Source organism: Podospora bellae-mahoneyi, chromosome 3, assembly GCF_035222275.1.
Source record: "Podospora bellae-mahoneyi strain CBS 112042 chromosome 3, whole genome shotgun sequence".
Lineage (NCBI taxonomy): Eukaryota > Fungi > Ascomycota > Sordariomycetes > Sordariales > Podosporaceae > Podospora > Podospora bellae-mahoneyi.
Window position 1 is genome coordinate 2132942 of NC_085882.1, and position 27751 is coordinate 2160692.

General features: G+C 53.7%; 8 protein-coding genes across 8 annotated transcripts; 2 read left to right on the forward strand and 6 right to left on the reverse strand.

Moving 5' to 3' along the window:
• Positions 1–976: 976 nt before the first annotated feature.
• Positions 977–4252, reverse strand: SPO22 (sporulation-specific protein 22; the record flags this gene model as incomplete). Its single annotated transcript, XM_062877774.1, has 5 exons — positions 977–1356; positions 1413–1976; positions 2028–2447; positions 2522–2621; positions 2678–4252. 5 exons carry the CDS (start codon positions 4250–4252, stop codon positions 977–979), a joined length of 3039 nt encoding a protein of 1012 aa, XP_062733581.1.
• Positions 4253–4702: 450 nt separating this feature from the next.
• RDS2 (Transcription factor) lies at positions 4703–7680 on the reverse strand (the record flags this gene model as incomplete). Its single annotated transcript, XM_062877775.1, has 8 exons — positions 7583–7680; positions 6773–7509; positions 6663–6685; positions 6334–6351; positions 5836–6178; positions 5058–5767; positions 4805–4998; positions 4703–4745 (listed from the first exon to the last, which is right to left on the reverse strand). The coding sequence occupies exons 2-8, from the start codon at positions 6954–6956 to the stop codon at positions 4703–4705; spliced, it is 1515 nt and encodes a 504-aa protein (XP_062733582.1). The 5' UTR covers positions 6957–7509; positions 7583–7680.
• On the forward strand, positions 7521–13186 carry QC761_306350 (uncharacterized protein). The gene is made up of 2 exons (XM_062877776.1): positions 7521–9795; positions 9857–13186. The coding sequence occupies exons 1-2, from the start codon at positions 8612–8614 to the stop codon at positions 11631–11633; spliced, it is 2961 nt and encodes a 986-aa protein (XP_062733583.1). The 5' UTR covers positions 7521–8611; the 3' UTR covers positions 11634–13186.
• On the reverse strand, positions 12091–13176 carry QC761_306360 (uncharacterized protein; the record flags this gene model as incomplete). Its single annotated transcript, XM_062877777.1, has 1 exon — positions 12091–13176. One exon carries the CDS (start codon positions 13174–13176, stop codon positions 12091–12093), a length of 1086 nt encoding a protein of 361 aa, XP_062733584.1.
• A 492-nt stretch (positions 13187–13678) lies between the features above and the next one.
• OPT8 (OPT superfamily) lies at positions 13679–16170 on the reverse strand (the record flags this gene model as incomplete). The annotated part of the gene is made up of 3 exons (XM_062877778.1): positions 14345–16170; positions 13819–14295; positions 13679–13753 (listed from the first exon to the last, which is right to left on the reverse strand). Exons 1-3 carry the CDS (start codon positions 16013–16015, stop codon positions 13679–13681), a joined length of 2223 nt encoding a protein of 740 aa, XP_062733585.1. The 5' UTR covers positions 16016–16170.
• A 574-nt stretch (positions 16171–16744) lies between these two features.
• UFD2 (Ubiquitin conjugation factor E4) lies at positions 16745–20470 on the reverse strand (the record flags this gene model as incomplete). Its single annotated transcript, XM_062877779.1, has 4 exons — positions 16745–17887; positions 17941–19334; positions 19386–19599; positions 19662–20470. The coding sequence occupies 4 exons, from the start codon at positions 20468–20470 to the stop codon at positions 16978–16980; spliced, it is 3327 nt and encodes a 1108-aa protein (XP_062733586.1). The 3' UTR covers positions 16745–16977.
• Positions 20471–21231: 761 nt separating this feature from the next.
• On the reverse strand, positions 21232–22776 carry QC761_306390 (uncharacterized protein; the record flags this gene model as incomplete). The annotated part of the gene is made up of 1 exon (XM_062877780.1): positions 21232–22776. The coding sequence occupies one exon, from the start codon at positions 22774–22776 to the stop codon at positions 21232–21234; it is 1545 nt and encodes a 514-aa protein (XP_062733587.1).
• Positions 22777–23336: 560 nt separating this feature from the next.
• On the forward strand, positions 23337–27504 carry QC761_306400 (uncharacterized protein). The gene is made up of 3 exons (XM_062877781.1): positions 23337–23543; positions 23611–26426; positions 26484–27504. The coding sequence occupies exons 2-3, from the start codon at positions 24442–24444 to the stop codon at positions 27373–27375; spliced, it is 2877 nt and encodes a 958-aa protein (XP_062733588.1). The 5' UTR covers positions 23337–23543; positions 23611–24441; the 3' UTR covers positions 27376–27504.
• The last annotated feature ends 247 nt before the right edge of the window (positions 27505–27751 follow it).

Genomic DNA, 27751 nt, shown 5'->3' on the forward strand with positions numbered 1-27751 from the left:
TCCCCCATCAACCCCTTTTCAGACACCCTCAACTTGAACAATCGCACCTCCACCCCAACCACAACCCCCCTCCCCTCTTCCAACCCGCCCGCCGCAATCTCCTTCATTGTCATCTCCTCCCTCGTCATAGTGATCACCTTCCTCGCCGCTCTATACATCAACATCCGCGCCCGCAAGCACACCCACAAACAATAACAACAACAACAACAACAACAACAACAACAACAACAACAACAACAACAACAACAACAACCCCACCAACTCCAAACCTGGATCCCCTTGGTCACAAAGACAAGAGGAGCGCGCCAAACAACTCCATCTAGAAAAGCAAGACCAACTTTGGGAAGGGCAGGAGGAGAGAACAAGAAGAGGGGAGCTGCTCCGGGCTGGAATGGAGGTTGGTGCCATGGCGGGAAGACCCTCATCGGGACAAGAGAGGGCAGAATTGAGTGGGGATGGGAGGGACGGTGTCAACAATCATGAGAGTGGGAAGGAGGAGTAGCAGGAGGGGAGTGTGATACGTGAACCGCCGCCGCCGCCGTATTCCCCCCCATGGGTAGGGAAGCAAGCGGTAGATGATTCCTCTACTACTAGGGCTGTGCGTTCGGTTCTGTGAGGTGATGGGCGGCCTATTATAGGTGATCAACAAGGGAAGGAGCGGGCTTTTTGGGGGTTTAAGGGTGGAAAAAGATGGATCAGAGGGGTTGAAATTATCTCGAGGCCTGTTGACCAGCTTTCGAGATCTGTCGACTTTCTTTCGGGGCCTATCAACTATCTTTAAAGGCCTGTTGGCTGTTTTTCATGCAAGGTTAAAAAAAAAGCCATGCAAAAGCAACTATGAAACAGCTAAGCAACTATAAAAAGCTAAGCAATCCCAAACTCACACCTCTCCCACCACACATCTAACCCCGTCTAAATGGCACTCAGACACCCCATAACACATAGCTCATATCCCTCACCACAACCACGCCATCCCCTAGCCCAACTCCAACCTCCCCAACTTTCCCCTCAAAATCCCCTCCAACCCACCCCCATCCCTACAAAACCCCGCCAGCTTCACCGCCCCCTCCCCCCACCCCCTCGCCCTCTCCCTCTCCCCAGCAGCGAAACAATCAATCCCGTGATTAAACGCCGTAGCAGCCATCCACTCCAGCTCTTCCTCCGGCCAGCCAGCCTCGCTCTCCCTTAACTCCCTCGCCTTTCCGCACGCCTCCTCCAGCAACCTCATCGCCAACCCGTCATCCACCGGCAACGTAGCCTGGAACAAACACCTCGTATACTTCGCCAATTTCACCGCGTCAAACGCCTCGAGCGCCCAAATCTCATTGACAAGTTTTCGCATGGTTGAGTACAGAACTGCTTGGGGTGTTAGTTAGCTTGTTTGGGTAGCAAAAGGGGGGCAGGGGGGTTACCTTGTCCTGGAGCTCTCGCTCGGAGCAAACTATCCGCCATAGCCTGAAAAGCCGTCACACTTTTGCAGCCGACTGCTCTTTGCACAATCCCACCCAAATCATCCCACGCTTCCAGCACTACCGCGGCTTCAAAGTCAAATGTCAGCAGCGTGGCGTGTTTCCTTAGCATGTCATCCCTCGAGTGTTCGTCTAGCTGTGGCAAAAGCTCTGGAAGGTCGGTATCGAATGCCAAAACATGTTCTCGCATGGCGGTGTAATATTCTAGTTGCTTCGTGACATTGTCTTCCGCCCTTGCTTGGGAGACCAACGCCGAGGAAATGATGAACCGGGAAAAGAGCATCTTCAAACCCATCTCAACAAGCTGAGACCCTCCCATGTCAGGCGGAAAGTGGCCGGTGATATGGACGCAAGAGGTGAGCATTCTGACTATGTACCGTAGGTCCCACGTGGTTGTGTTCTTCAGAGCGAGGTTATAAGAGTTGCGGCTGAACCACTCGAGTTCGTCAACCGTAAACAGCTTGCGTCTTGGATTCTCTTTCTTCTGCTTTTCGAGGGCGACAACGACTGTTTGATCGGTCAGGGGGCTGCCAGTATGGGCATTCAGGGGTAGCTCACCAGCATCAAACATATCGCAAAGGTCTTCAACAACCCCGTTTTCACCAGCGTCTGCCCTATCAACGAGCATGTTCAATAGTCGAATGGTACACCTGAACAACGCCGGCAAATGTATCGGATTCGGCTCCTTGTACTCATATCGATCCTGCAGCTTCTTGAGAGCGGCAATAGCACAGATGACGTCCCCAGCCTTCTGGGACTCTGCAATACAAGCCCCCAGAAAGTCGACATGTTCAGGTGTCTGACTGATAGTTTCGAGACATTTTCCAGCCAATACTCGGTCTTCAGTCCGTATGGCGACTTTGAAGGCAAGATATGCGGTCATGGGCTCCTTCCAGCTCGTAGCCGACATGTCGTTGATGACTCTTGTTGCCGTCTCCATGCTGTTACGGGCCAGAGCACAGAGGAGAAGCTTTCTTTCTTGACGTCAGTCCTTAAATTCAACATCGGGATGGCTTTGAATTACCTCTCCAGCTTTGCATTATTCCCAGGACCGCCCTTCTCAAAGATGGGCGCCAACGCCAACTGACACCAAGCCTCGGCGAGCGCGTATTCCCCCTGACTATACGACAACTCCAACTTCTTCCACAACAGCTACACCATCATCATCAGCATTCTCTCTTCTGCCCTTCCACCCAAAGAAAACTCACCGCCTGCGCAGCAACCGCCGCCTCAGCGCTCACAGCCCTCGCAACATTCCCAAACAACTCGCCCAACCTCCTCACCGTCTCCATCGAATCCCTCTGCTGCGTCATCATCCACATCCTCGTCACCAACGCCTTCTCCATAAACTCTTGCCCACCAGTTCCCCCCAATGTCCTCAACACCAAAATAAAATCATCCATCACCGCACACCCCGCCCCAGGAGCCTTATCATGCAACCTCCTCACATGATGCACAACCAACTTGAACTCCGCCCCCGACCCCATCCCCTTCTTCCCATCAAAGTTCCTAATCAAATGCCTCAACACATCCGCATACCCCTCCTCATCAAACACCTCCGCATTAGGCGTCTTATACATGACCTCCAACTTCAACAAACAAACCACCATCTTATTCCCCATCTCCACCTCCACAAAATCAACATAATTCTTCGCCTTCCCATAATTCTCCTCCGTTCCCGTCCCCAGCAACGCAGTAATCAACGCCTGCAAAATCGCCAACCTCAGCTCCACCCCCTCCCTCGTAAGCTGCTCAACACCCACACTATTCACCACCTCATTAGCCCTCTCCAACCACTTGACCGCGATCTTATAGTCCTCCTTCCCGCTCAGACTCTTCCCAATCTCATACAGCACATCCGCCAGCCTCTCGGTATAATCCCTCGTGAGAAACCCCCTCAGGCGCTCAGCACTGCTGTACATATGCTCGGCAACATCCAACCTCCCCTCCACCCACGCCAGCGCCGTCCTCCAGATGAAGTACTCCACCTCCAAACAATTCGCCTCACTAACCTCTTCCTCCATCCAGCCTTCCCGTCCCAAATCTTGCAAATGAGTTTTGTGATCGGCCACAATCTGCAGCGCATTCCCCGACAGCTTCGTCTCCTTCGTCCCCACCAAGTCCCTTGTTATCTTCAAACCAAGTTTGATCACATCCACCAGATCACTCCTCCTCTTCCTCTTGTTCCTGGCCGAGCGGGCAAACACCACCAGCCAAAACCCCAGCGCCTTGCCATAGAGCGCAAGTTTCCTCAGCCGAGTATTGGGGGCCTCAGGCGGGTTGATCGGGTCGTTGCAGTCCCGCCATAATCTCGTGCATAAATTCCACAGCCTGACACCAACACCATCAATGTCAGTTTCTTCGGGCGAGTGCTGCTGCTGATGATGCTGCGCAGAGGAGGAGGGCTGAGGCCGTTGGCAAAGCAAATGAAGCTTGTCAATATGTCCAGTAATCTCCTCAGTAAGCCCTTCCGCGGCAGGTATATCATTCGGCACAGACAGCAGGTTCAACAGTCTGTTGGCAAACTCGACACAGGGGGTAATCCGCCTCTCGGTCTTGGACTGGGTAGGAGCGGGTGCTTCTGTCGTTAGCATGTGCGTTTGTCCTGTCGGCCGTCGAGAAGGTACAAGCGATCGAGGAGGAGGTGACGAGAAGGGCGGAGGTGACAGCCTCGGGCGGACACCGGTCCCTGCTCCTGTCGCTGAGACCCCCCTGGTCGGCGGGAGTGGTTTAGAAGGGAGCCTCCTATCGTGGCTGGAGATGGTCGATCGAAGGGGCGGCATCGTGTATAGATACCAGAGGCATCGCAATTAAGTCGGCACAGCGACAGAAGGAGAGGCAGAAAACGCTGAATTTGACTCTGCCTGATAGGCACGTGGACTAGCTTATGACAAATGGCCGCCCTCACCTAACCATCCAGTGGAAGGCGCGATCAAGCAGAACGGAAGGTGCTACCTATCCACCAGCACCTTCCTGATGTCAACCATCAACCCTATCCCTTTCCAAACCATCAACTCCAGCCATCAATCATTGTCGTCTTCCAATCCAACTCTTGTTGTTTTCCTGATTACTTCTCCTTTTTACAAGCTGACTCTAAACATCCACGTGTGTGGATAGTCTTTGTTTTGTCGATGCTCCCACCGCATCTTATTATGCTCCCTGTTCTACGAAACGTCCTGATGCTTGCCCTGTCGGGCGGGTATGTTATAATAAACGACGACTTGATCCCACATTTAAGGATCGTGGGGGATGAAGTTTCCAATGATCAAGCCCGGCCTGGGGAGTGTCAGCAAGACTGAAACGACAAAAGAGAAAAGAGAATGTCCACCACATACACTTGGGCGTTGTCCTTTTTTATCCTGAAAGAAAAGCAGCAGTTCACCACCTTTTTCGACGATTTATTGGGGCTCTTGAGTGTGCAGGCTGTCAAAAGGGTGTCGTGGAGCGGATCGAAGGCAATGGTTCCAAACTCTTCCCAATACCGCACGACCGACTCCTCGGTCAGGATCTCGTGCAGTTTAGTCTTGCCCTGTGACGGGATCAGCAACCCAGCCATGCATGCCCCCTTTTGGTCGACCCAACACCTACATTTCTGAGATCCTCCACTGGCACGTCGATGAGCTCGGCCATCTCCTTGTTACCCCTGAAAATCTCCCCTGTTCGACGCCAGCAGCATGCCGGGACCGCCATGCTGGCGAAGACGCGGTCGTACTCCATCAGGGAACTCTCTATCTGCATCTCGTTGATGGTCAGAAACATGTGGTCCCGCCCCTGCATCTTTTCGCGAAACTTTGGCCGGAAACGATCGAGTTGTCGGAGGATCTTTTGTCTCGACCCCGGGCTGACGTGCTCGTTGAGATACGTTTGAAGACTCTGGTAGCCTTTGATATAGTTAAACGGTTGGAGGAGTCCAGCCTCGACTTTGGCCGTGAGAACCTGGAGCATGCGGTCATCCGCGTCGGCATTACCGCTGGGATCGGCTGCCTGGAGATAATATTCTCGGGTCTTGTCCTTGGAAACCGCAGCTGATTGTTCCGAATTGGCCGTGGGCAGAGAGGCCCCCGGAGCCGTGGCCGGGGGCGGCATGGAGTTGCTACTGGGAAACCCCGGGATTGGGCGGCCTTGGTTTGGACCATCGGGCGCAGCCACGGGGTCCTCGAATATGTTGGCTCGCAGGTAGTTGTTCAGGACGTCGAACTCACTCGACACCTCATGGGGAACTACGAAGCTGGGGTGATAGTTGTGCATGTCGTGATAATGGCTTTGGGAGGCTAACCAGGAGTCAGGGAAACCGCCGACTGGGAGGGAAGGTTTTCAGCTCCTGGCGTAAGGAACGGACTGGGGGGGGGGATTTTCAGGCACCTACATTGGTTCATACTGCTACCCAGCGTGCTGCCTTGGAGGCCGGACACCGCCGTGGGTTGCACGAGCTGTAGCTGATTACTCTGGCCTAGCGCAGCAGCAGCATCGAAGGCGGCACTGGCGGCTGATCCTGTCCCGGAGCTCAAGCTCCCATCGAACGAGGCCAGTCTCAAGGCATCTGCCGCTGTCTGGTTCATGTTGCCGCGGCCCAGGTCTGACTGAGACGCAGACCCGTGCGTAGTAGACGGGGCGACGACGCTCTTGGACTTGTTGGACCCCTGATCACGGGGCTCATCATGGCACAGGTGCCCGATATTCCGCTTAACACATCTCGTACATGGTCTCGCCTATTCACAGCACGGCCTGGGGTCAATAACTGCTCAAGCGCTGGGGCCAATGGTTCGCCGCCCCTGTCCTGTCTCATCCCGGCCGCCAGCAAGCAGCAGACGGGAAGACTGGGGACGGGACGTCGACCAGGCGGAAGGGGGATAAGTGTACGTACAAGATCACACGTCATGTGCTGTATGTAGACGAGGGTGGAATCATCCCTGGTTAGCCACTGTAACAACTCGATACATGCATGATGTATGCGTATACAGTATATGGTGTGTAGTGCTCATTGTGAATAGTGGGTATGAGAGGTGAGGTCGTGTATGCGAGCACGCTGCTGCAGGGGCGCTTCTCCTCCACGGAAGCTCTCCGTGGGGGGCAGCTGCCCAGCCAGCAGCCAGCTTCACTTAGATCAAGAAACAAAGGAAAAAAAAAAAAAAAAGACCAGAGGTGGCTGGAGACAGGGGTGTGGTGTCCGGCGCACTGGGATAAATGACTTACAGATCGACGGCAGTAGAGGCAGGCTGTAACAAATGGTGTCAGCATACAAACGCCATTCCCGGGGGACCGAAGCCATCGTGGAGCCGGAGGGGTGGTTCGACAAGACTTACCATGACTGACCTTGCGGCGCTTCTTGGGGGTCTGGTGGTGGGTGGTGTGGTGGTTGTGTTGGTTGTGTTGCTGTTGGTCGTCGGTAGAAGGCGCATGGTGATCCTTGGGCTTGGTGTTGCTCTCGGACTTGATGTCCTTGGTCTCATTCCCGGCGGTCCTCTCCATGGCTTCGGTTGCCGTCATTGTCTAGTGGACTCTTCTCCCATTGGGTCTCGTGGTTACGCAACGGGCTTCGAGTTCGTTGCTCATTTAAGCAGGGCCGGCGGCTTCTCGCAGCAAGTCGCGACCATTCAATGCCAGTTCCGACGCTGTTCTGCTGCTACTGGCGGTGTCCTGGCGGTCGTCGTGCTTCTCTCTCGGTCTGGGTTCCCCTGTTTTTTTTTTTTGCGCTCTCTGCGTCGGCCGCGGCTCGTGTGTCGTTCGGTTCGCGAAGCAGTCGTTCGGCTTTGTTGACTCGACACCTCGGCCAGAAGGGGTGCGCGCGTTGGCGGGGCAGTATCCGTGATTTGGTGTTATTGAAGCTGGTGGCCACGGGGTCGTCTCTCCGGGCGGCTTGAGGTTGGAAGCATTGCCGGGAGGTGTACGGAGCAAAAGTTGTATGTATGGGAAGGTAGTCGCCGTCGTTCCTAAAAGAAATCCTCTCCACCCGCGGCACCAGCCAGCAGCAGCGTGCTCAATGGGCCCTCTCTGCCGCCCAGAGCGGGACCCAGGCGCGGCGACCGGGGCTCAAGAGGGGCTGAAGTGTGAGCCGAGGGGTAAAGTTTACAGGGGATTCCAGGTGGGTTTAGCGCCAGTCATGGATCACTTACAGCATGAACCCACTGACGGCATGTCGCACGGGCTGCTAACTGGATCCAGTTCATCCTTTGTCGCATTTTGACAATCATCTCGATTCTGTGTTCAACAATTGGATGGAGATTCGAGATGGTTTTTCATGTCTATAATTCCACCATTATAGTTATTACTACCATCGTAGCCCGTACCTTCCCGGTTCCCGTCCTTTTGCCGGTTCCTGGCCGTACCTTCCTTCCCCTTTCCCACCGGGTACCTACCCCAACTCTCACCGAGTCGTGTGTGTTCTTTCCCTATCCGGCTCTACCAAAGGGCGGAAAGAGTGTCTCAAACTTTCACATGACGAAACCTTCTTCTCGGGTTTCCCCTCCCTTTGAATGAATCAGCATCTGACATTGCGGGGATCGGAATGTTTTTCTTGCTGCTTGTTTACCTAATGGCCTACCTAATCATACACTGGCAGGAACTCGGATCATTGTTTTACTCACTGATGTCCGCCTTCCGACACTTTATACTTGGCATTCTGCATGCCCACAGGAAGGGCATCGCTCAAGTCCAATGAAAACCTGTTATGTGAGTAGCCTCGACAGCTGCTCTTGTCACGGGATGCTTGGCCCCTTTGGCCGACATAGGCAGTCCGTATGCTGGAATCGAGATGCATCAAGGGATCGCGATGGGTGTGCAACAGATACGCCACTCGGTGCCTGCGTTGCACGACAGCCATCCAGACGGGACTGTTCTGGCGGTCAGGACCTAGATTCATATTCTGTGCTTCCCATCTTGAGGTGAGGACCAAAGGTGAGTTGATCGATCCTTCGACATGCGGGGCACACGTTGGAGGCGATGGCTGTGATTTGCTCACCAACCAGCTGTTGTTGGACCAGCCAGTCAAGGCAGGCATCGCTGACATTCAACCGTCTGCCTGTCCTCAAACCCACCAAGACAAAACTCAAACATGCGCATGAGCCTCAGACAGAGGTCTCGAGTTTGACTCAGCTCAGTTTCGGGACGTCGACTACACCTTCCAATGAAGGTTTGCAGCCGCGATGGCTTCCTCGTCATGGCACGAAGCATCATGCAGCAGACCCGATGTGAGCTTGGCTGAAGGCATTCCGTTCTGTATGAGTTGCGGCTCAATGGGCCCCCTCGACGACCTTGAACCAAGTGAAACACCACCAGCCATTCCGATTCTCTCCGGGAAGCGATCTGGCCTGTCGCTCTCGTGGCCCCATTCAGTGAAATATGTTACGCAACTTACCGACGGCGACGGAAACGATCTTGGAGATGTGCTTCAGTCCGTGCTATTAACCGAGAAACCTGATGACTTGCAACTGGATGTCCAACAGGAAAAAATAGGGTCGGATCTGGAATCCAATTCTTCGTCGTCCACCATAGCCCAACAGTGTCGCACCTATCACCAAAGCCTGGTTCCCTCGGACGAAGTGACGGGCAATGACAGCATTCGTCTGCTTCGCCTCGGTAAGGGAAAAGGCTCGGAACCTTTGCACGGTACGCTGGAAACCCGAGAGCTCAAATACTTTCCCGAGTATGAAGCTCTGTCCTACACATGGGCCGATGCCAACGGCCAGGCTAGCCGGACCAAGAAGTTGTATCTGGGGAGGGAATGGGTTGTGTTCCCAATCACCACAAACTGCGACGCTGCTCTTCGTCATGTCCGCCTTCCCCACACTGAACGCTACATCTGGGTCGATACCGTTTGCATCAACCAGTTTGACAACCTTGAACGCTCGCATCAAGTTCAACTCATGCCTATGATCTATGCCACTGCTCAACGTGTGCTTGTTTACCTCGGTGAAGATAAACCGGAACGAAGCATGATCTCGAGACACCTCCCAGTTTTTTCCAAAGTGATGGACTGGAGCCAAAAGTGGGATGACCTGGGACCTATTCTGCAACGTCCCTACTTCTTTCGAAGTTGGATTATACAGGAAATCGCCTCTGCAAAAACAGCCTTGGTGGCCAATGGCAGATCATGGCGGGTATGGCCCGTCTATGACGAGAAAAGCGATGTGAGCCTGTTTCTCCCCTGGATTAAGGAATTCGAAACCCGAAAATACAAGACCTCCAAGCACCTTTTTCAGCTGATTACCGACTGCTGGACCTCACAGGCCTACGACCCACGGGATAAGGTGTTTTCTCTTCTTGGGGTTATCACTGGCGCAGCGGCCGACGGTCTGGTGGCCGATTATACGCTCACCGTTGAGCAAGTGTATGTGCATGCATCCAGTTGAGCACATTTGTTGCTGTTGCTGATATTGATCACACAATAGATACACAGGCCTCGCTTCGTTTGTACTGAAAAATCATAAGCAGGCCGATCTTCTCAAGTACGCTGCTGGTTATGCCAAATGCCCAGGGCTGCCCTCATGGGTGCCGGACTGGGCTATCCTCTCCCGAAACTGGGACGTCATGGCTCAAATACGCGCCTTTCACTCTTTTGACACTCGAGCCAGTCTGATGAGCGCCCACAAGATCTCTTCTTACAGGACCGAGCACATCCGTGAGCCTTGGTTTATGGACGACGTCAGCAAAGTCATGTTTGCTGGCATCGATATCCACGGTCCTACTGGCTCTCTGTTTCTGCCTGGGATGAAAATCACAGATCTCCCCTCTGACCAGTACTCACGCGTTCCGGCTCATCCTACCCTCCAAGTTTTACCCGATCAACCATCATTGCCACCTCCTCACGGCGGCATGACTTGCTTCCGCGGACCTCTCTTCGTGATGGCCATGATGGGACCATCAGATGACACGTCTTGCTTGTCTGTCTGGTTCCTGCATGGCATCAATGCACCCGTCATCCTTCGACAGTCACAATCCGGCAACAGCAGCATCTTTTCCTTCGTCAGCACCTGTCATGTCAGAGTGCAGACGGGCGTGTGCATGTTTCAGGGAACTGCTGAGGAAGAAATGTACAACCCCGACAGCTACAAGATCAGTGAGAAGGGCTATACCATCGGATCAAATGCCAAACGCAAGGACAAACAACGCCAATTTCCACCACCCAAGTTTGAGCCCTGGAATAGATCGGTTTTGACCCAACCACAATTCTTGGAACAGTTTGGCACGGATCAAATGGTGTACAATCGGTGGGGTGACCTTTACTCGACAGCACTCCAAGATGCCACATTGAGAACCTGGCCCGAGTCGCAGATTGCAAGGTTGCAAGCTCTGGGGGCGCACGCGGAGACGACCTGGACCGAATTCATCCAACGCGAAGTGCCGATCGTCAGCCTGTTGCCATCGTTGAGGGGGGTTGATCTGATGGCACCAGTTGTGTTGTTTTTGGAAGACTTGGCAGAGTCACTCAAGCGGATGAAATTATTCTGGGAATCGATCGAGTCCCTTTTGGAAGCAGCCAAGATGCTGGGGAATACGGTTGAGGGCGCCATACGTGATGATTACGGGCGGAGGGCAGCAGAGCTGAAAATAATGAGGGTCAAGATGTTTGAAAAGGAGAAAGGTCGAAAAGCATACGTTGAGGATGGAGAACCTGGACAAGGTTGGTTGAGCCGGAGTGTCAGACAGCTGTATACCTGTTCGGCGGAGAAGAATATGAAGGAGATGGTGTTTAGAATGACGGCAAACTTGGATGAGCGCGGGGGTTTTGCCGTTGACGGTGATGGTGGGAGGGAGCAGGAGCAGTCTGAATGGGCAAAGGATGGGATACCGTGTCCGGTGTGGTATATGACCAGGCTAGGGCACCGCAGTTGGTGGCTGAATATGAGAAAATACCAGCTGGAGCGTGGTAGGGGCTTTTTGAACGATTTGATAAATGGGCGCGGGGATTGGAAGATGACGGACCTGATGATGATGTTGGCTGAGGGGGAGGAGGTGCCTGCTAAGACGCCGAGGGAGCCTGGGGATGAGGAAGGGATGAGTGTGAATGAGGCTAATCTTGCGGAGACGAGGGCGATGAGGGATATGTTTGGGGAGGCGGAGATGGAGGTGAAGTTGACGATTATGGCGATGAAGATTTTGATGGAGAAGAGGAAGGAGTATGCGAGGTTGATGAAGGGGGAGTGGAAGAAGATTGTGATTGTTTAAGCTATGGAATAGCTAAGGCAAAAGGCTCACCGGCCAACCCTCTCGTTTCTTATGTTGGGGAGGGGTGACTCGGTTACAAAAACCTTGACGTGCAAGATCTTACTCCGGATATGGATCGAATCGAGAAGGCTGTTGGCCCAATCCTTCAGTTGGGAGCAGCTCAAATACTCGTCCCACTGAGGACCGGAGGGCCAATATGGCGAGAGTGAGTATTCGGAGCTGTTAAAAGGTGGGTGCGGAAGGTGATGTATATACTGTAGTTGCTCCCCCTTTCTCTGACGAAACATCGGTTTCTGGGCATGATGCCTGACTGGTAATAGATACGATAACTAACTATCATCAAGTCGCAAATTTGAGCAGTCACCCTCCATCAGGTGTGTATTCAAAGATGAACACAGTTCTGGGACCCCCCTTTTCGATGTTGACACAGCCCTGACCCTCACCACTTTCTACCCGTCTACATTCCCTTCTGCTCTCCCCCAGCAAGCCTCCCCAACCTCTTCTCCCTCCACCACCACGCATCCAGCATCGCAACTCCCGGGCCCCCCATCACACCAGCCAAAGCAACAACCACCAAACCTCCAATCAACTCCCCCAACCCAACCGCCCCCGCAGCCCACACATCAACCATCAACCCCAAACTCCAAACCAACAAGCCCCCAAACGAACAGAGCAAATCATACTGCAAAAGCCCCCTCATGCTTATCACAAACTCCCTCTTCGCCATGGTCACCGGCACAAAAACCTCCCAGAGGGAGAATCCGCTGTGGAGTATCACGTACCACCAAACCACCATGCTGATCCCCGCAACAACCAAACTCAACGCCCCCTTCCCAACCAACTTACTCCCTTTTGCCCATCCTGTTGGGATGGTTTTGGCAAGAATGGTATTTGCGAGACCGATCCAAAGAGGGGCGGGCTGCCATAGCCAGGTGTAGTAGTGTCTTTGGTCGAGATTGTGGGGGAAGAACATGTGGTATACCCAGGCGTAATGCAGCGCCACCAGAAGGGGTAGCAGAAAGGGGATGTATTCCTCTTTTAGGAGCCTTTTTCGGGGGTCGAGGGCGAGGATGCTGGTGCTGGGGGAGAATGTGAAGTGTAGCCAGCAGTACAGCGGGGCAAGGACACCGAGGCCGAGGATCTGGGCGGCGAAGTTCCATGCTGTGGCTAGGTAGGCTGCTGTGTAGGCGTTGCCGTCGCGGAACGACTCTAGCAGTAAAACGAGGTAAACTGGTCCCAGGTCGACGAGGAAGAAGAGCATTTGGTGCCAGGCTAGGGGGTCTATGGATAGGGTGCTGGGCGCGAAGATTACGCTTATGGGGCGGAAGAGGTCGTTGGCGGGTTTCCAGGGGAAGATACCCTCCAGAACTGGGACTGGGCCGGAGGGGTGGGGGATGAACCCCTTTTCCAAAATGGGCGGCACGAGCTCGACGAGGGTGTCGCGGTCGAATCTCTTGTTGCAAAAGTAGGATAGGTAGAGGAGGGGCAGGGCGAGGACGCCGCGGCCTAGGTGGGAGGAGAGGAGGAGGGTGAGGGTGCCCATTCTGAATATTAGTTGTGATGGTTGGTAGAGAAGGGGATAACGGGGAGAGTGGTGGAGGGGTGGGCGGTGTTCATATGTTGATCGTAGTGATGGTGGGGGGACACAAATGGTTTTTGGAGGTTGGGGATGTTGGGCTATTTGCCAACTGCATAATCGCCAAAAGCAACCCTTTTTATAGGCTGGGTTACCGGGACAGTGGACCGGAACACCTAGATAGGAATCAACTTATCAGGCTGTGAACATGGCGGCATTCGGAGATTGCAATGAATGCCGACTTTCAACGGGGGAGATGTTGTCTCCGCCCAACTGTTCGAGGAAGGAGATCAAATAAGGAAGGCCAGTTTCCAGGTACCCCGCTGGGCTTACTGATGCCTCATGCAGGATACATATCTAACCGCTGATGTGATAGCTTCGAGCAGCTAAAACGCCGTCTCATGCTAATGCTATGTTGCTGTCCCAGAAATCAAAAACCCAACTCCAACGCCACCTAGTCCAGGAAACCCTACAGATGAGGAACCCCAGCGCTCTGCATGATCAGATTCACGATGCTCAAAAACCCTTCTCCCAGAATGAAACCCTACGTAATCACAGTCAGCATCTTTCATTAAACCCACACCTCATCCAAGATGCAGAGAAACTCACAGAAGCCAACACAATCAACGGTGTATCCTGCCACCCCTTGTACGACCTCCACCACCAGCTCAACAACCCACCGATTGTCCTCGCCAGTGTAAACGACGGCACATTGTACATCCCCACAGCAACCGCAATCCCGCCTGGAACCAGCGCCTGCAGTCGTTTGGTCCGAGTCATCGAGGTGCGAGCCGCTGTCGTAACGGCAAACAACAAAGCTGCACCCACAGCCCACTCCTTCGCCATCGGAGGCAGTCCCTCACCCGTCACCAGCCTGGCAGTAAAGATCCAGACGTAGCCAGTAGGCACTTGGAACAAGTCTCCTGGGATAGTGTACACTGAAGTGTAGAGCTGGTAGATGAACGCGCTTGCCACAGCTCCGGCAGTAGCACCGATGACTTGTCCCCAGAACTGAGCCTTGGGGGCTGCTCCGAGTAAATGGCCGGTCTTGAGATCCTGCATCAGATCGCCGGCCTGAAGAGCGCCCTGTATTGCCTGTTAGTTAGATCCAAAGAATGTGTGAGCATCAACATACCGCCTCAGACACAGCTCCAGCAACCAAATTGATCAGGACACTCGACTTGTTCGACTGCGGAATGATGAACGCAAAGAACAGCTGAGCAAGCTTGCTAATCCCCGAAACCGGGTTCAAGTCCGTCTCACCAAGAGCCCTCACTCCCATGATACTCAGCACCAGCGCCATAAACACCGCCGTAATAGTAGCATAAAGCGGCACCAAGTCTCCAAAAACATAGTGAATGCACCCAACGCAAAAGATGATCGAGGCAGCAAGCCCAATGCTTACCCCCTTGTTGCTGATCTGCTGGTCAGGAGGCGCATCATCATGTTCCTTCTCCTCCTCAGTCTCAGCAAGCAACGGGCCTCCATCTTCCGACTCGGAAGAAGAGTCGGTCCTAAGCAAAGAGGCATACCCCTGGCGTCCTCCCGGCAGCAAATTCCTGACGCTATTTGGCAACACCCTCTTCATCCGAGGCCAGTACAGCCTCACCGACCTGAAAGCCAAATACCCCAAGCTCACCACGGAGTCAGCAAGCATAATAGCCAACGAAACCCAAACGATCCACCCCTTACTCCCATGCTCCCAATCCGACACCGGCCCCGGAGCCCATCCCTTGTTCTTTGCCAGCGGTGACAAAACCCCCCATCCCACCACCGCACCAAGAAGCATATGCAACGTCGTCGCTGGACCCATGATAATTCCCTGTCCCACATACGCCAAACTCGGGTTGAGTGTCCAAAGCCACGTGCTCGCCGCGACACTTCCAAAGATGGGAATGTTCCTCAACACAGGCAAAAAATACGTCGCAAAAGTCGAGATGCCGGAAAGCAAAAAGCATACAATCAACAGTATCACATTCCTCTTCCACCCCTCGGATTTCTTGTTATCCTCCTCCTCCCCATCCCTCACCTCCTCCCCCCCATAAGAACTCTCATCATCCCCAACCAAACTCGCAAACCCATGCGGGTTTTTTCTCTCCCCGCCCGCCTCCTCCACCCCCTTCGTCTGCCCATGCAGCACACTGATCAAAACCGCCGTGCTAAACCCACTCGGAAACTTCAGCTGCTCCCTAATCAGCACCTGCCTCCTCAACGGCACCGCAAAAACAACCCCAAAAAAACACAACCCCATCCCCCAAACACACCCCCTCCACAACCCCATCCTCACCGGCCCCATTTCTTCTTCCCTAAGCAAATACTCCATCGCAGGAACAACACCAACAAACCCGCACCCCAAAGGCATGATCGCCATGCTCCCCGCCACAGTCTGAACAAGCACGTTTTCCACCGGACTGAACGGCAGGTCCCCTAATCGATCCCTCAACAACCTAAAGATCCCGAAACCGAGGAGGGAGGCGGGCATGGTCATTGTTGATACCCAGCCTGTCTGCAGGCCAAAGTACATGTTGCTGAAGCAGATTATCAGACCGACGAGGAGGCCCACCGCCAGCGCGCGGGGGGTGAAATGACTGCCGCGAATGATTTTTCGTTTTCGAGGCGAAGGGGAGGGGGAGGGGGAAGGGGTCAAAAGGGGGGAGGTATCGTTCGGGTCGTCATGAACCACCGCTGGGATCGCCAGGCCGGACGCTGCCGAAGAAGAAGAAGAAGAGGAGAAGGAGGTGAGTGATGAGTACTGTTTGCGCACCCCTCCCCCATCATCGACAGGAGTGGTTATTGAGCCTGCCATTTTGGCGTGATGAAAATCAAATGATGAGATGAAAGGGGATGAAGAACAGATGTGAGGCCTACATCAAGACTGCCTAGCGGATTAATGATAAACAATGATGAAGATGATGCTAAATAATGAGATGTTTTGAGCGAGAGAGAGAGAGAGAGAGAGCGAAAGAGAGAGAGAGAGTGTGTGTGTGAAACAATCAATTGATAACACAACACACACCCGCTGAGGCACGCCACCGCTTAGTGACCAATAGGCCGCTAACCCCATCAGGAGCGGGTAAAATGCACACCCGCTAACCAATTGCAGCGTGACCACTAACACTAACACGCACACCCATTCCTGGTGCTGCTTGACATGTTCACCAGCTAGTTACGGAGTAGTGCAACTGATAAATAAATAAAATCATGGGCAGGTTCGGGTTCTTCTCGAGATTGACTGACATGCTCAAGCAGGGCTCGCAGTCACACTCTCCCTCCCCAAGAGTAATTGACACCGGCCATATACGTACCTCAAAGGCAGTTTAATAGGCATTTTAAACATCTTTGAAGGTCTCTTGACTGTCTTTAAAGGCCTGCCAACTCTCTTTTAAGGTCTTATAGTTCTTTGCAAGGACTATGGACTTATGTTTAAAGGCCTATTAACTGTCTTTAAAGGCCCATATATTGTCTTTAAAGGCAAACCTTACCACATGATAACAGGTTTAACCAGACATTAGCGGGGAACAATCACTATCAAGCACCACTTTTTATCACCATATGCTCACTCACTCAAAAGCACCAGACAACAAGAAAACACAAATCTGCTCCCTACCCATTGCTTTCTCAACGCCCTATCCCCCCCAACGCCCCCCCTTATCTCTTTCCTAATACATAAATTATCACAATAAACCAAAGCCAAGCAAAAATATCACCATCAACTCAATACGCTGTTCACCCCCCTATCCACACGCTATCTTCCACCCCCTACACACTCTACTCGGTAGTATCCATCTTTTCCCCCTCCGTAACCCCCACCAATTTCTCCTCCTTCACCCTCCTCGCCTCAGCCCTCCTCTCCTCCTTCCAGGCCTCAATCCTCTCCTTCAGCTCCGTATGCGGCACCACATCCTCGATACTCATCGGCTGCCTCGTGTACGGATCCTTCGGATCGCTCAACAAATGCTGCACGATCGTGCTTCGGTCCACCACGTGCCTCGACGGCAACCAAACCGGATCATCCATCAGACTCCCCATGATCGGGTCCTCAAACTCGGCCGGCGCGTCGTCAAAGTCAATCTCGGCCTGCTCCAATATCTCCTTGGCCTTTCTGAACTTCTCACACAGCCTCTCCCACGCCTGGACCTCGTGCTCATCTTTCAGATGCTTCCCCCTAAGGATCTGGGCAGTCTGCCTCATTGTCGAGTCGCGGTAGGAGCGGCCATCTCCCGCGACCGCCTCGACAAAGGCGGGGGAGGAGCCGAGGTTAAGGTAAATGTCCGCAATTTCGGGCAGCAGGGTTTTGGGCGAAAAGTGGTACTTCTCGGGATTGTCGACGCGCAAGTTCTTGGACTTGGGACCCGTCAACATGTCGAGGTTGTAGTCCAGCATGCCCGCCAGACGCTGGACAATCTCTGGCATCGTAAACGCTTCGCTCAGAGTCTTGGTAAACAGCCTCATCATGCCGACTGTCTCATTGGCAAGCTGCATGAACGACGTGGCCCTGTTCTCGGCCTCACGCAGCTCCTCCTCCAACCTCTCCCGGTCCTGCTGCGACAGGTTTGGATTCTTCAAATCGAGCTGAAACTGGTGGATTTTGGGGAACTTCCCCAAGCCCTCATCAAGAACATACGTAGCGTCGTTCATCAAAAGGTTGACAAAGCGTACGAAGAACGACCGGTTAGACCTACCACTGGTCAGTATGACGATCAGCCTCGACCGAAAGAGAGGAAAACTCACTTGCTAGACTGCACCAGCTGCTGCCTGTAATGGTCGTTGACCCACACACACTTGATGATCTGAAAGATCTCGTACCGAATGTTGAACTTGTCGTAGAACCCATTCTCGGTAAGCTCGCACTCAATGTAAAACTTCATAACCGCATGGAGCAGATACTGGTTCGCAAACTTGGTGCTCGTCATCAGCTCGCCTAAGAACCCCTTGCTGAGATGATACCTAGGCCATGTCCCCTGGTACAAGAGCGTGATCAACGACGACTTCAAGTACGGGTTCTTGACGTACTCGGACGACTCCAAAAAGGTGATGCAGAGCGCAATCAGCTCGTCCCCGATCGCATTGACAATAACCTGCGGCACCTCTCGGAAGACAAACTTGAAGTTGTCCACAACATCCTGCAACGCGTACTCGGGAAGGCACTGGAATGCCTCGGGCTGGTTGGCTGGCAGTGGGAGCGTGAGCTGCTTCTCCGGCGTGTACTCCGTCCCGCTGGCAACGCGCAAAAGCCAAACCGTGACATAGCGCATAAACAGCAGCGACCGGGCCTGCATCTTTTGCTCCAGCGATACGCCAGAGATGCACATTCTAAGAGACATGGAGGCTTCCAATATGGCCGTATACCGTTTCAGAGCATCATCCAACCGCCGTAGCTCAAAAGGCCGGTTGATCACCTTGGGCCGCTCGGCCTCCATCAGGGCAATGTTCTTTTCGAAGTGCTTAATCTCCCTGTCCAGCGTCTTGAGCTTGGCATTGGTTGCCTCGCTTCCGTAGTGGTGAGCCGCGAGTGTCAAAAAGAACACCTCGGTGATGAAGTTGTTGTCGCCTTCCAGCTTGGCCGAGTAAAACTTGTCCGACTGGGCCTGGTCGGCATTGAGCTTGGTCTCGTCCTTGATATCAATCCTTGGATTTCTCCGAAAGTAGTTGATATCGATGCGGCTGACTTTGGAGAATGTGCTGTCCATGAATGGCTCGCAGAGGTAGTCCAGAATGACGGTGACATTGATCATGAAGCCGTCCGAGGACACTTCCCTGGGATCATGCTGCATGGCTCTTCGTTTGTGGTTGACGTTCATGATGTAGGCGAACCAATCCAGGACCTTGTTCCGTGTCTGGTTGCTGGCGCGAATAAAGGCATTAATGATATCTCTGAGGTCGGCTTGGTGTGTGTTGAGGGTCATTTGCAGGGCGCTCTGAGACGTCGCGATATGTCTGGGGTCCATGGTGCGAGGCCCAGCAAAGTACACAGCAGCAACCTCTGGCTGCAGGGGCGATATCCTGAAGAAGGGGCCCAGAAGGGTGTTCTTCTCGATGCCCGGTGCCGATTGCGCCATCTGGAAGCACGGGTGAGCTGCCAGTTCATTCAGAAGCGGTGCATATCTAGCATATGTTTTCAGGGCCTAATAATGTCAGCACAATCTTTTCAACCGTGCTTGTCTCGATTCACTTACATTAACATAAGGCTTATAATCATCATTCATGGTCATCGTAGAGAGCTTGCTGCTGATATCAACCATGGCCTTGGTGAACAGCGGCGCAATGGTATCATCCTCATCGAATCGAGACACGGCCTCCCCGATGAAGTCCATACACAGCCCACTCTCGTTCTCAACCTCCTTCAAGAGATAAGGAACGAGTGTGTCGTGCACGGGGCTCGATTCCCGACTTCACGCCCACAAAAGTCAGCATACCAAACAAAAAGCTGACCCGTTTTTGACAGAAAATACCTGAACAGTTCCGGCATCGTCAACGAAAAGATGCAGTTGCTAAAGCACAATCGTCTCGCCTCCTTCAACAAGGCCTCCTTCTGGGGGGTTGGGTTCCTCAGCGCCTTAAGCGTCCGGACTACCCGCTTCCAGCAAGCCAGCAGGTACTCAAACAGTGGCTTGTCCTTTGGGTACTCTGTGGCCGCCTCCATGATGGCCTCCTCCAGCCGGTCTTGGGACAGCTTCAGAGGGGCCACCTCGTCTGTGAGGTCCTGGCTCAGGTTGGGCAAGAATGTCAACTTGTGGCCGTGGGCATCTTTTGTGCGTGCAGCATCCACCGTCATGCGGAAGATGGACCCCAGGATTCGGTCGGCATAGTCTTCGAAGGATTCCTGAGCTGGTGTCTGTTTCCGTGGTGGAGCTGGGGCTCCTGATGGTGAACCCTCCAGCTCCGAGGCCCGTCTTTTAGATCCCAGCTCTTCCCCGAGTATGCTGTTGACGACCTTGTCTTTTGGGGTGGTTGCGGAGGACGGCGAAGGGGTGATGTTGGTTTGTGATCGGTTCGCGATGGGAACGATGGGGGCTGCCTTCTCAGGCACGGGTGTCCCACTGGTTGGTGAGCCACCGGTTGGTGATGTGGCCGATGGGCTGTTTGCTCCCGAGCCAGCCGCGCTGCCGGGCCCACCGCCGAGCTTCTCGAGTCTTCGGCGACGGATTGCCTCCATGGTTTCTCGGTCGGGCGCATCAGGCAGTGTCGACGCCGGGGCTGGTGGCGGGGCCGGGGCCGGGGCCGGGGCCGCTGGCGGCTGCTGTTCTTCAGTAGGATCCATCGTGATGATTCGGCAGTCTTATTCGGCCGAGCGGGCGGTGCTGGAAAAGTCTAGGAATTGACAGCAGAAGCAGACAGATAAAAAAAAAAGAAAGACTCTTTAAGGAATGCAGAGAAGATTTAACGGCAGCCACCAACACACTAGAACTTTTTGCCTTGAAAGCCAAAAACCTTGGAAGTCGCCTGAAGCTCCAGAGTAAATATGGCGGGGTCGGAACTCAGCTCACGTTGGGGAGGTTGCGCTAACAGCTGGAGCCTAAAGACAGCCTGGACAAAGTATTCTTGGGACGAATATGCCCTGTCATTGAATTGTGCCCGCCGCTGCTTTGGGCGCTGTGTGCGCTGGAAGCTCGCAGAAGACGCCTTTTCCGCCTTTTAAGAGAGAGCTGATGGTAGGCATTACTAATCTAACCTTATCCTTATCTTATCGTTATCGTTGCCTAGAGAGCATCACCACTTCGACATAGGTAGACTATAGCATGTTTCTTTCTTCTTTGTATTCTTCAAGCTTCATCCTCCTTCATTATTAGTTGCTCGTCTATTTTTGTTGTTTCTAGATGAAGAGACCTGCCCACAGAACATCTCTGAATAACCTCATTACGCATACCTAATTCATGATGCAACCCATTACGTCCATAGCGCCATATCCACGATAGCCATACAACTCTCACACAGCTCATGACTGGGCAACATTGCCCTCCCGTCCATACCCAGCGCCAGAAAATATGCGGTACGCTTTGATCAACATTCAACATTGTATCTTCACAGCCGGGGAGGTGGCTCTCCTCTCCCATCACTGTTCCGGCGGCTAGCTGTAGTCCGGTATGGCAGTCCGCCCTCTGTTAACCTGACAGGGAAGTTGTTGTTGATATCGTTGGCGGATGACATTTGCGACATTGACGCCATTCCAGAATTGCCCATGCTGCTTCCTGACGAGCTCACTGCTCCGGCTCGCTGCTGGAGATGGTTGTGTCTCTGCATGTTCATCAACCAGGTAGTGTGCATGTTCAGGACGCCCACCTTGCTGCCTAGTTCGACGAGCTGCTGGTTGAGTGGCATGATCTGCTGTAGCATACTCATGGACTGGTGCGCATCCAGCTCAACCACCTGCTTGGAAAGGTCCTCCATCCGGCTTTCCAGTCGCTCGAAGCGGGCAAGCATGTAGTCTTCGGGTGAGCCCCATGATCTATTCTCGCCTGCTCCCACGTTGGAAAGGTCTGGTCTCCATTCCATGTCGTAAAAGAAAGTGGAGGGATCGGGAGCGGAGAGGTCGATTGCGTCTGCTCCGTGGGACGTATTTGGTGCCTGGCGGGAGAGTTCTCGCCGACGAGCGCGTCTTTCCTGATGCTCTCGCCGCTCCGTCTCCAAAGCCACCAAGCGATCGGTGAGGTTGTCGATTATCCGGCGGTCCTCGGCCCGCTGCTTGAGGAGTTCCCCAATAATCTCGTAGGGGCAGCCAGTCTCATGTTCTTGAACCAGGTACCGTTTATCGTCGACCTTGCAGCCGGCAATGTGCCACTTGCACCGTACCTGCGTTTCCAGACAGTCTTCGGCACAGTGCTTCTCCATGCGATGGAGAACGACGGTTGCTTCGCACGCCGAGCACTTTGTTGTTGCTCCGCTGCAGAGGAAGTCGTAGTGTGTGTTCAGATCCACCAGCGCCACCCTCTCGTCACAGTATCGGCATGACACTTCGCGATGCATGCAGGTGCTGGCAGGTCCCTGGACGTGGCGGCGGGCAATTCTCTTCCTGCATCTGGCGTCGGGGCAGCGCACCATGGTGTGCTCGCAGCGGCGCTCATAATGGCTGTCAAGATGCTCCCGAGGGCAGATGTGATCGCAGCCCTTGTTGGGGCATTTGACTTTGAGGCGATCGAGTTGATCTTTGATGATCAGCGGTGGCCGATGATAGTCACGCGTCTTTGTGAGCGGCTGACGGTCGATGGGACATGTTGGCTGGATGTCAAGGGCTCGGTTGATGCACCAGGCGCAGAATGTGTGACCGCATGATGTGGTTATGGGTTCATGAAATGGTGTTTTGCACACTGGGCACAGAAGCGTCTCATCTACTGTGTCGAGATACTCGAGGATCTGGTAGTCTATCTCGAGGAGCGCAGGGTCCTCTGGTGACGAAGGGACGACTGTGTGTGTGGTGGTGGTGGTGGTAGCAGCAGCCTCAGGCGAGGGGGCCTGCTCAGGCGCTGAATCTACTGGAGGTGGGGTTGCCGTCGCCAGAATGGACGCGATTCTCGAGGGCTCCGACTGAGGGGGAAGCAAGCCTTCCTCTGGGGTATTTGGTGGTGGCATTGAATTGAATCTGATCGCATCGACAACGAAATGTTGATGCAGGTGGCGGCGACGGGGGCTGACCTGAAGAGGAGGGTTGCGGCGCAATGGAGGCGGCTGGTGGTGGAAGTACCAGCTCTGCCGAGGTCACCACCTATCACCGCATCGATAGCTGATCCATGTACCCCACTTTCAAATTATAAGGCTGACTTGCGTGTCCGCCTTTTGTATTTCGTTTTCTCAAACACTTCAGCAAACTGGAGGGTTCGACAACCGTGAAGTGGTACTTGTGCTACCTCAATATTAGCCCTCTGGATATGCCATCTGCACAGCCAAGAGCTGTATGATTTTGTCATCGCGCGCAGGACTCGATCAAAAGAGCGGGGATTTGTCCCTCCAGAACCTTGACGACTGGCCCTATCGATAAGAAAAGTGGAACCTATGAAGCTACTGGCACCCTAAGGTAGAGTGGGTAGCCAGGCCATGGCAGCAGATGGCGACATGTGATAAAAACATATTGTTGAACTACCGCTCATGCAGTTTATATAACTCTTCTGGAAGTTTGTCTCATCCATTCAGCTCCTAAACACTGAGGTCATAATCAACAGCACCTGTAGCTCGCCCTCCATCAAGGGTTAGGGTCTCTATTCCTTCCCCTCTTCTTCGTTCTCCATACAACTTCTCACTATTTTCTGGCGTGAGACAAAGGAGCATAATGCAGCATGCATATTACGAGCCTCGGAAGGCACATATATGCTTTCACAACAGACCTCCGTCTAGGCACTGCAGTGAGATTGCAAGTCGTGCTCCATGTTGAGTGATCCTGCTGTGCTCACTAATCCCTCTCTTTTTCAGTATCACGACCACCCCGCTTCCCAGCCTCACAGCTCAAGCATAGATGAATGTTCCGTACAGCTGTCCACAGGGACACTGAGCAACGTTCCGACTGTCATCGGTGATGTGGGCCATGTCGTATAACCTAACCATTGCTGCCAAGAATCCCACCTTCTCAAGCGGCTCAACCCAGCTTCCACTCCAATAACTCTTCATCTCACTGCGTTATTAGCTCGGCGCTATGCAGTACGGGAAGAAAGCCAACCGACTTTTATCAAGAAAACGGTGTACTCTGTCAGCACTCCATTGGATATCTCTCCTTAGTCAGCCCCTTACGAGACCAGCCAGACCAGCAAGCGTGTGGCCCAGCAGCCACAAACGAGGGCGGTAGCACAACCTTATTCGAGCTTTGAAGAAGCTCGCCGTTGTATCCGTCCTCAGCCTGTAACAAACAGTCCCTTTGCTGCAGATAGGACCCTTGTTTCTTCTTCAGCCATGTTTACCCCGCCGACCCCACGCAACCGTTCTAGGCCTACCTCTTGTGGATATGATATGAGGGATGGCTAGCTGAAGAGACACAAACGGTGCCAGGGCGTTCGTCTTCATGCAACCTAGAAGCTCACCTCAGCTATAGGGCTACACCATGTCACTCGACGGCGTCGTCCTTAGGTATAAGTGAGCCTGTTCCCACCTCTCTTTCCTTCACTCGTGTGTGTCTGCTCTGGTCTTCCTCAACCTTCTCTAGGCTGTCTCGAGTCTTCTCAAGACATCTGATCCTTTCTTAGTTACTTCACAAACTGGAGTATCTTGTCTTCTCTGTCCAAGACAACCGCCAACCCCAAGTTGCCCAAGATGTCCACCCCACCCCCTCCCATCCCTCCCCTCACAACGAAGAAAAACTACACCAAGGCTCCCCAGGAGCTCATCCACGAGTTCTGGGACCGATACTTCACCAAGAAGCCCGGCAAAGTCACCCGCATCTTCCCTCGTTCTCTCTATTCTTCCATCCTCCCTCTCTCACTCGAGGATGGCCAACCAGCCCGCTCAGCCCGCAACGCAGCTGAGTCTTACGAGGCTGCAGCAAAAGAGTGCCGGGAGAAAGTCCAGCGCATCATCAAAGAATGCCACCGTACCAATGAAAAGTTCACCGACCCCGACTTTGATATCGAGTGGGATCTCGAAGACAACTGCCTCAACGGCCTCGTCCGCTTCGACTGGGACGACTGGGACACCGATGATACCGGCAACGCCGTCAGCGCCGACCGCTTCAAGCGAAGCCTCGACACCCTCGCCGAATCCAACGCGCTCGGACCAGGCGGAACTGTCGCCTTGGACCCCGGAGTAGTCAGAGGCTACATCGCCGACGACCCCTGGGCCGCTCTCTTCGGCGCCTGGGGAACCAAAGGCCAACCCGTGACCAAGGGAGCTACCCCCCAAGCTCAACAAGCTGCTGCCGCACAGAAAGGTGTCCTCCCCCACGGCAAAAACTCGCCCCGTCACCACACCGACCCCAGAGCCAACCCCAAATCCACCAGGAGCAAGAACGGCGTCCAGTGCGGCGAGTGGTACAACCCCGGCTCCAAGCATCGCCTCGACTGGGTTTTTTCGTCTCCCCAATGGACCATAGACGGGTACTCCTCCTCGGACATCAAGCAAGGCTCCAACGGCGACTGCTGGTGGCTCGCCGCCGTGGCCACCATCACCCACCGAAAGGACCTAATGGACAGAGTCTGCGTCGTCCGCGACGAGGAAGTCGGCGTGTACGGCTTTGTGTTCTACAGAGACGGGGAGTGGATCTCTACCGTGGTAGACGACAACCTCTACCTCCAGTACCCCGACTTTGACTACTACGGCGACCGGTACGACTCGACCGGCAAGTTGGCAAGGGAGTACAGAAAGAGATACCAAACCGGGAGCGAAGCCCTCTATTTTGCGCAGTGCGAAGACCAAAACGAGACTTGGCTCCCGATCTTGGAGAAGGCGTACGCAAAGGTTCACGGGGATTACGAGGCTATTTCTGGAGGGTGGAGCGGGGAGGCTGTGGAGGATATGACTGGCGGTGTTACTACCACTGTTGCTGCCAACCGGGTGCTCAGGAAGGATAAGCTTTGGAAGGAGCTGGTGAATGCTGATGGGGAGTTCGTCTTCGCCTTGTCGGCTATCGGGACCGGGTGGGATAGCTACAAGGGTGGCCTTGCGTTGGGGCATGCTTATTCTATTCTTAAGGCTACGGAGGAGGTAGGTGAGGATGGGAAGAAGGTGAGGTTGGTCAAGATCAGGAACCCGTGGGGTCAGAGGAGAAGTGATGGTGTGGGGGAGTGGAACGGGCCTTGGTCGGATGGGAGCAAGGAGTGGACTCCTTACTGGTTCAAGAAGCTGAATCATACTTTTGGGGATGATGGTGTTTTTTGGATGAGTTATGCTGATATGCTGGAGACGTTTTTGTTTATCCACCGGACTAGACTTTTTGATGAGAAGTGGACGGTGGTGCAACAATGGACGAGTGTGAGTGTGGGCTGGGTGGCGGGGTATCTCGACCAGAAATTCGTGATCGAGGTCAAAAAAGCAGGGACGGTGGTTGTGGTGTTGAGCCAGCTTGACGAAAGATACTTTCAGGGCTTTGAGGGACAATACAACTTCTCCCTTCACTTCCTGTTGAAGAAAGAAGGCGGCAAGGACGAGCAGCACATCTGCCGGGTGAGACCTGTTCACCAGTGGGAGAGCCGATCGGTAAGCTGTGAGGCTGACCTCGAGCCGGGGAGGTATGAGGTCTTGCCCAAGGTGACGGCCGAAAGATGCGACTGGAGGGATCAAGTCCAAGACGTTGTCAAAAAATGGTATCTATCTCTCTCCATTTCCATTTCCCTTTCGAATAACTAACACGCGCTTTGTAGGGCCGATAAAAACCCCTCCAAGCTCCGCCAGGTAGGCATGCAATACGACCTCGCCCACGCCAAAGGTGGCATCCCCGACGAGGACGACCTCATCCTCAAGAAAAAGGAGGAGGCCAAGAGGAAGGCTGAGGCGAAGAAGCTCAAGGCCAAAGAAAAGGCCAAGCGGAAGAAGGAGAGGGAGAAGGCTAAGAAGCGGAAGGAGAAGGAGAAGAAAAAGAAGGCTGCTGCTGCCAAGGTCACGGTGAAAGTTCCCGAGGGTGGTGAGACGACGGTTAATGTCAAGGCTGGCGAGAAGAAGGAGGACACTGACAAGAAAGAGGAATCGGAGAAATCGGAGGATGCGGTTGAGAAGAAGGAGGATGCTGCTGTTGCTCCCACTACCAAGGCTGAGGAGAAGAAGACTGAAGCTCCCAAGACCATCTCCACCGCCTCTTCGTCCGCCCTTGCTCCCCCCAAGGAAGGACAGAAGGAGGAGAAGAAAGACGACGGTAAGAAGGAGGAGACACTGGCTATCAGGCCTGCCCCCGCCACCACCACCACCACCACCCCAGCCGCGGAGGAGAAAGAAGCCAAGCCTGACGAGAACAAAGCAAAAGAGAAGAAAAAGGAAGAGGAGGAGGATGATTCCGAGTCTGAGTACGAGTCTGAAACGGATTCGGAGGAGGAGAAAGAAAAGGAGGAGGAGGAACAGCGGCAGAAGGAGGAAGAAGAAGCCCGCAAATTGGCCGAGGACGAGAACTCGCCTTCCATCCCGTGGAACGCGGTTGCTGTTCTTGGGTTGAGGGTGTATGCCCAGGATGCCGGGGTGAGTGTGCACCTTGCCAAGCCGAAGAATGATGAGGAGGGGGCGAGTTTGGTGATTGATAGCCAGGCTGTGGGTGCTACTATGTAGATATGAGTTGAAAGATGGTAGAAAATCTGATGGTTTCTTGCACCTTGACAACCGCTCTCCCGCTATGTGGGTTGTCCTTTTTTTTTCTTTTTTTCTTTTAGAGCTATGGCCATGGGTAATTGCTTGCTGAAGCCAAGGATTTGTCTAAGAATACACGTCCACACCGGAGACTACGGCAGGTGAGATCGTGACAAAGGTACTGCGAGCTTCAACCTCAACTGTGCGCTCAAAGACTCCCAGTCCGCTGCATAGGCGCCTCACAGAAGAAATGAAGCAGCCCAGAGTCAGCCACATGTTGCAGCCAAGAAACCAAATCCGAAATGGCCCATTTTAGGCCGGTTCAGTCAGCAAACGACGAAGCTAAGAGGTTTCACAG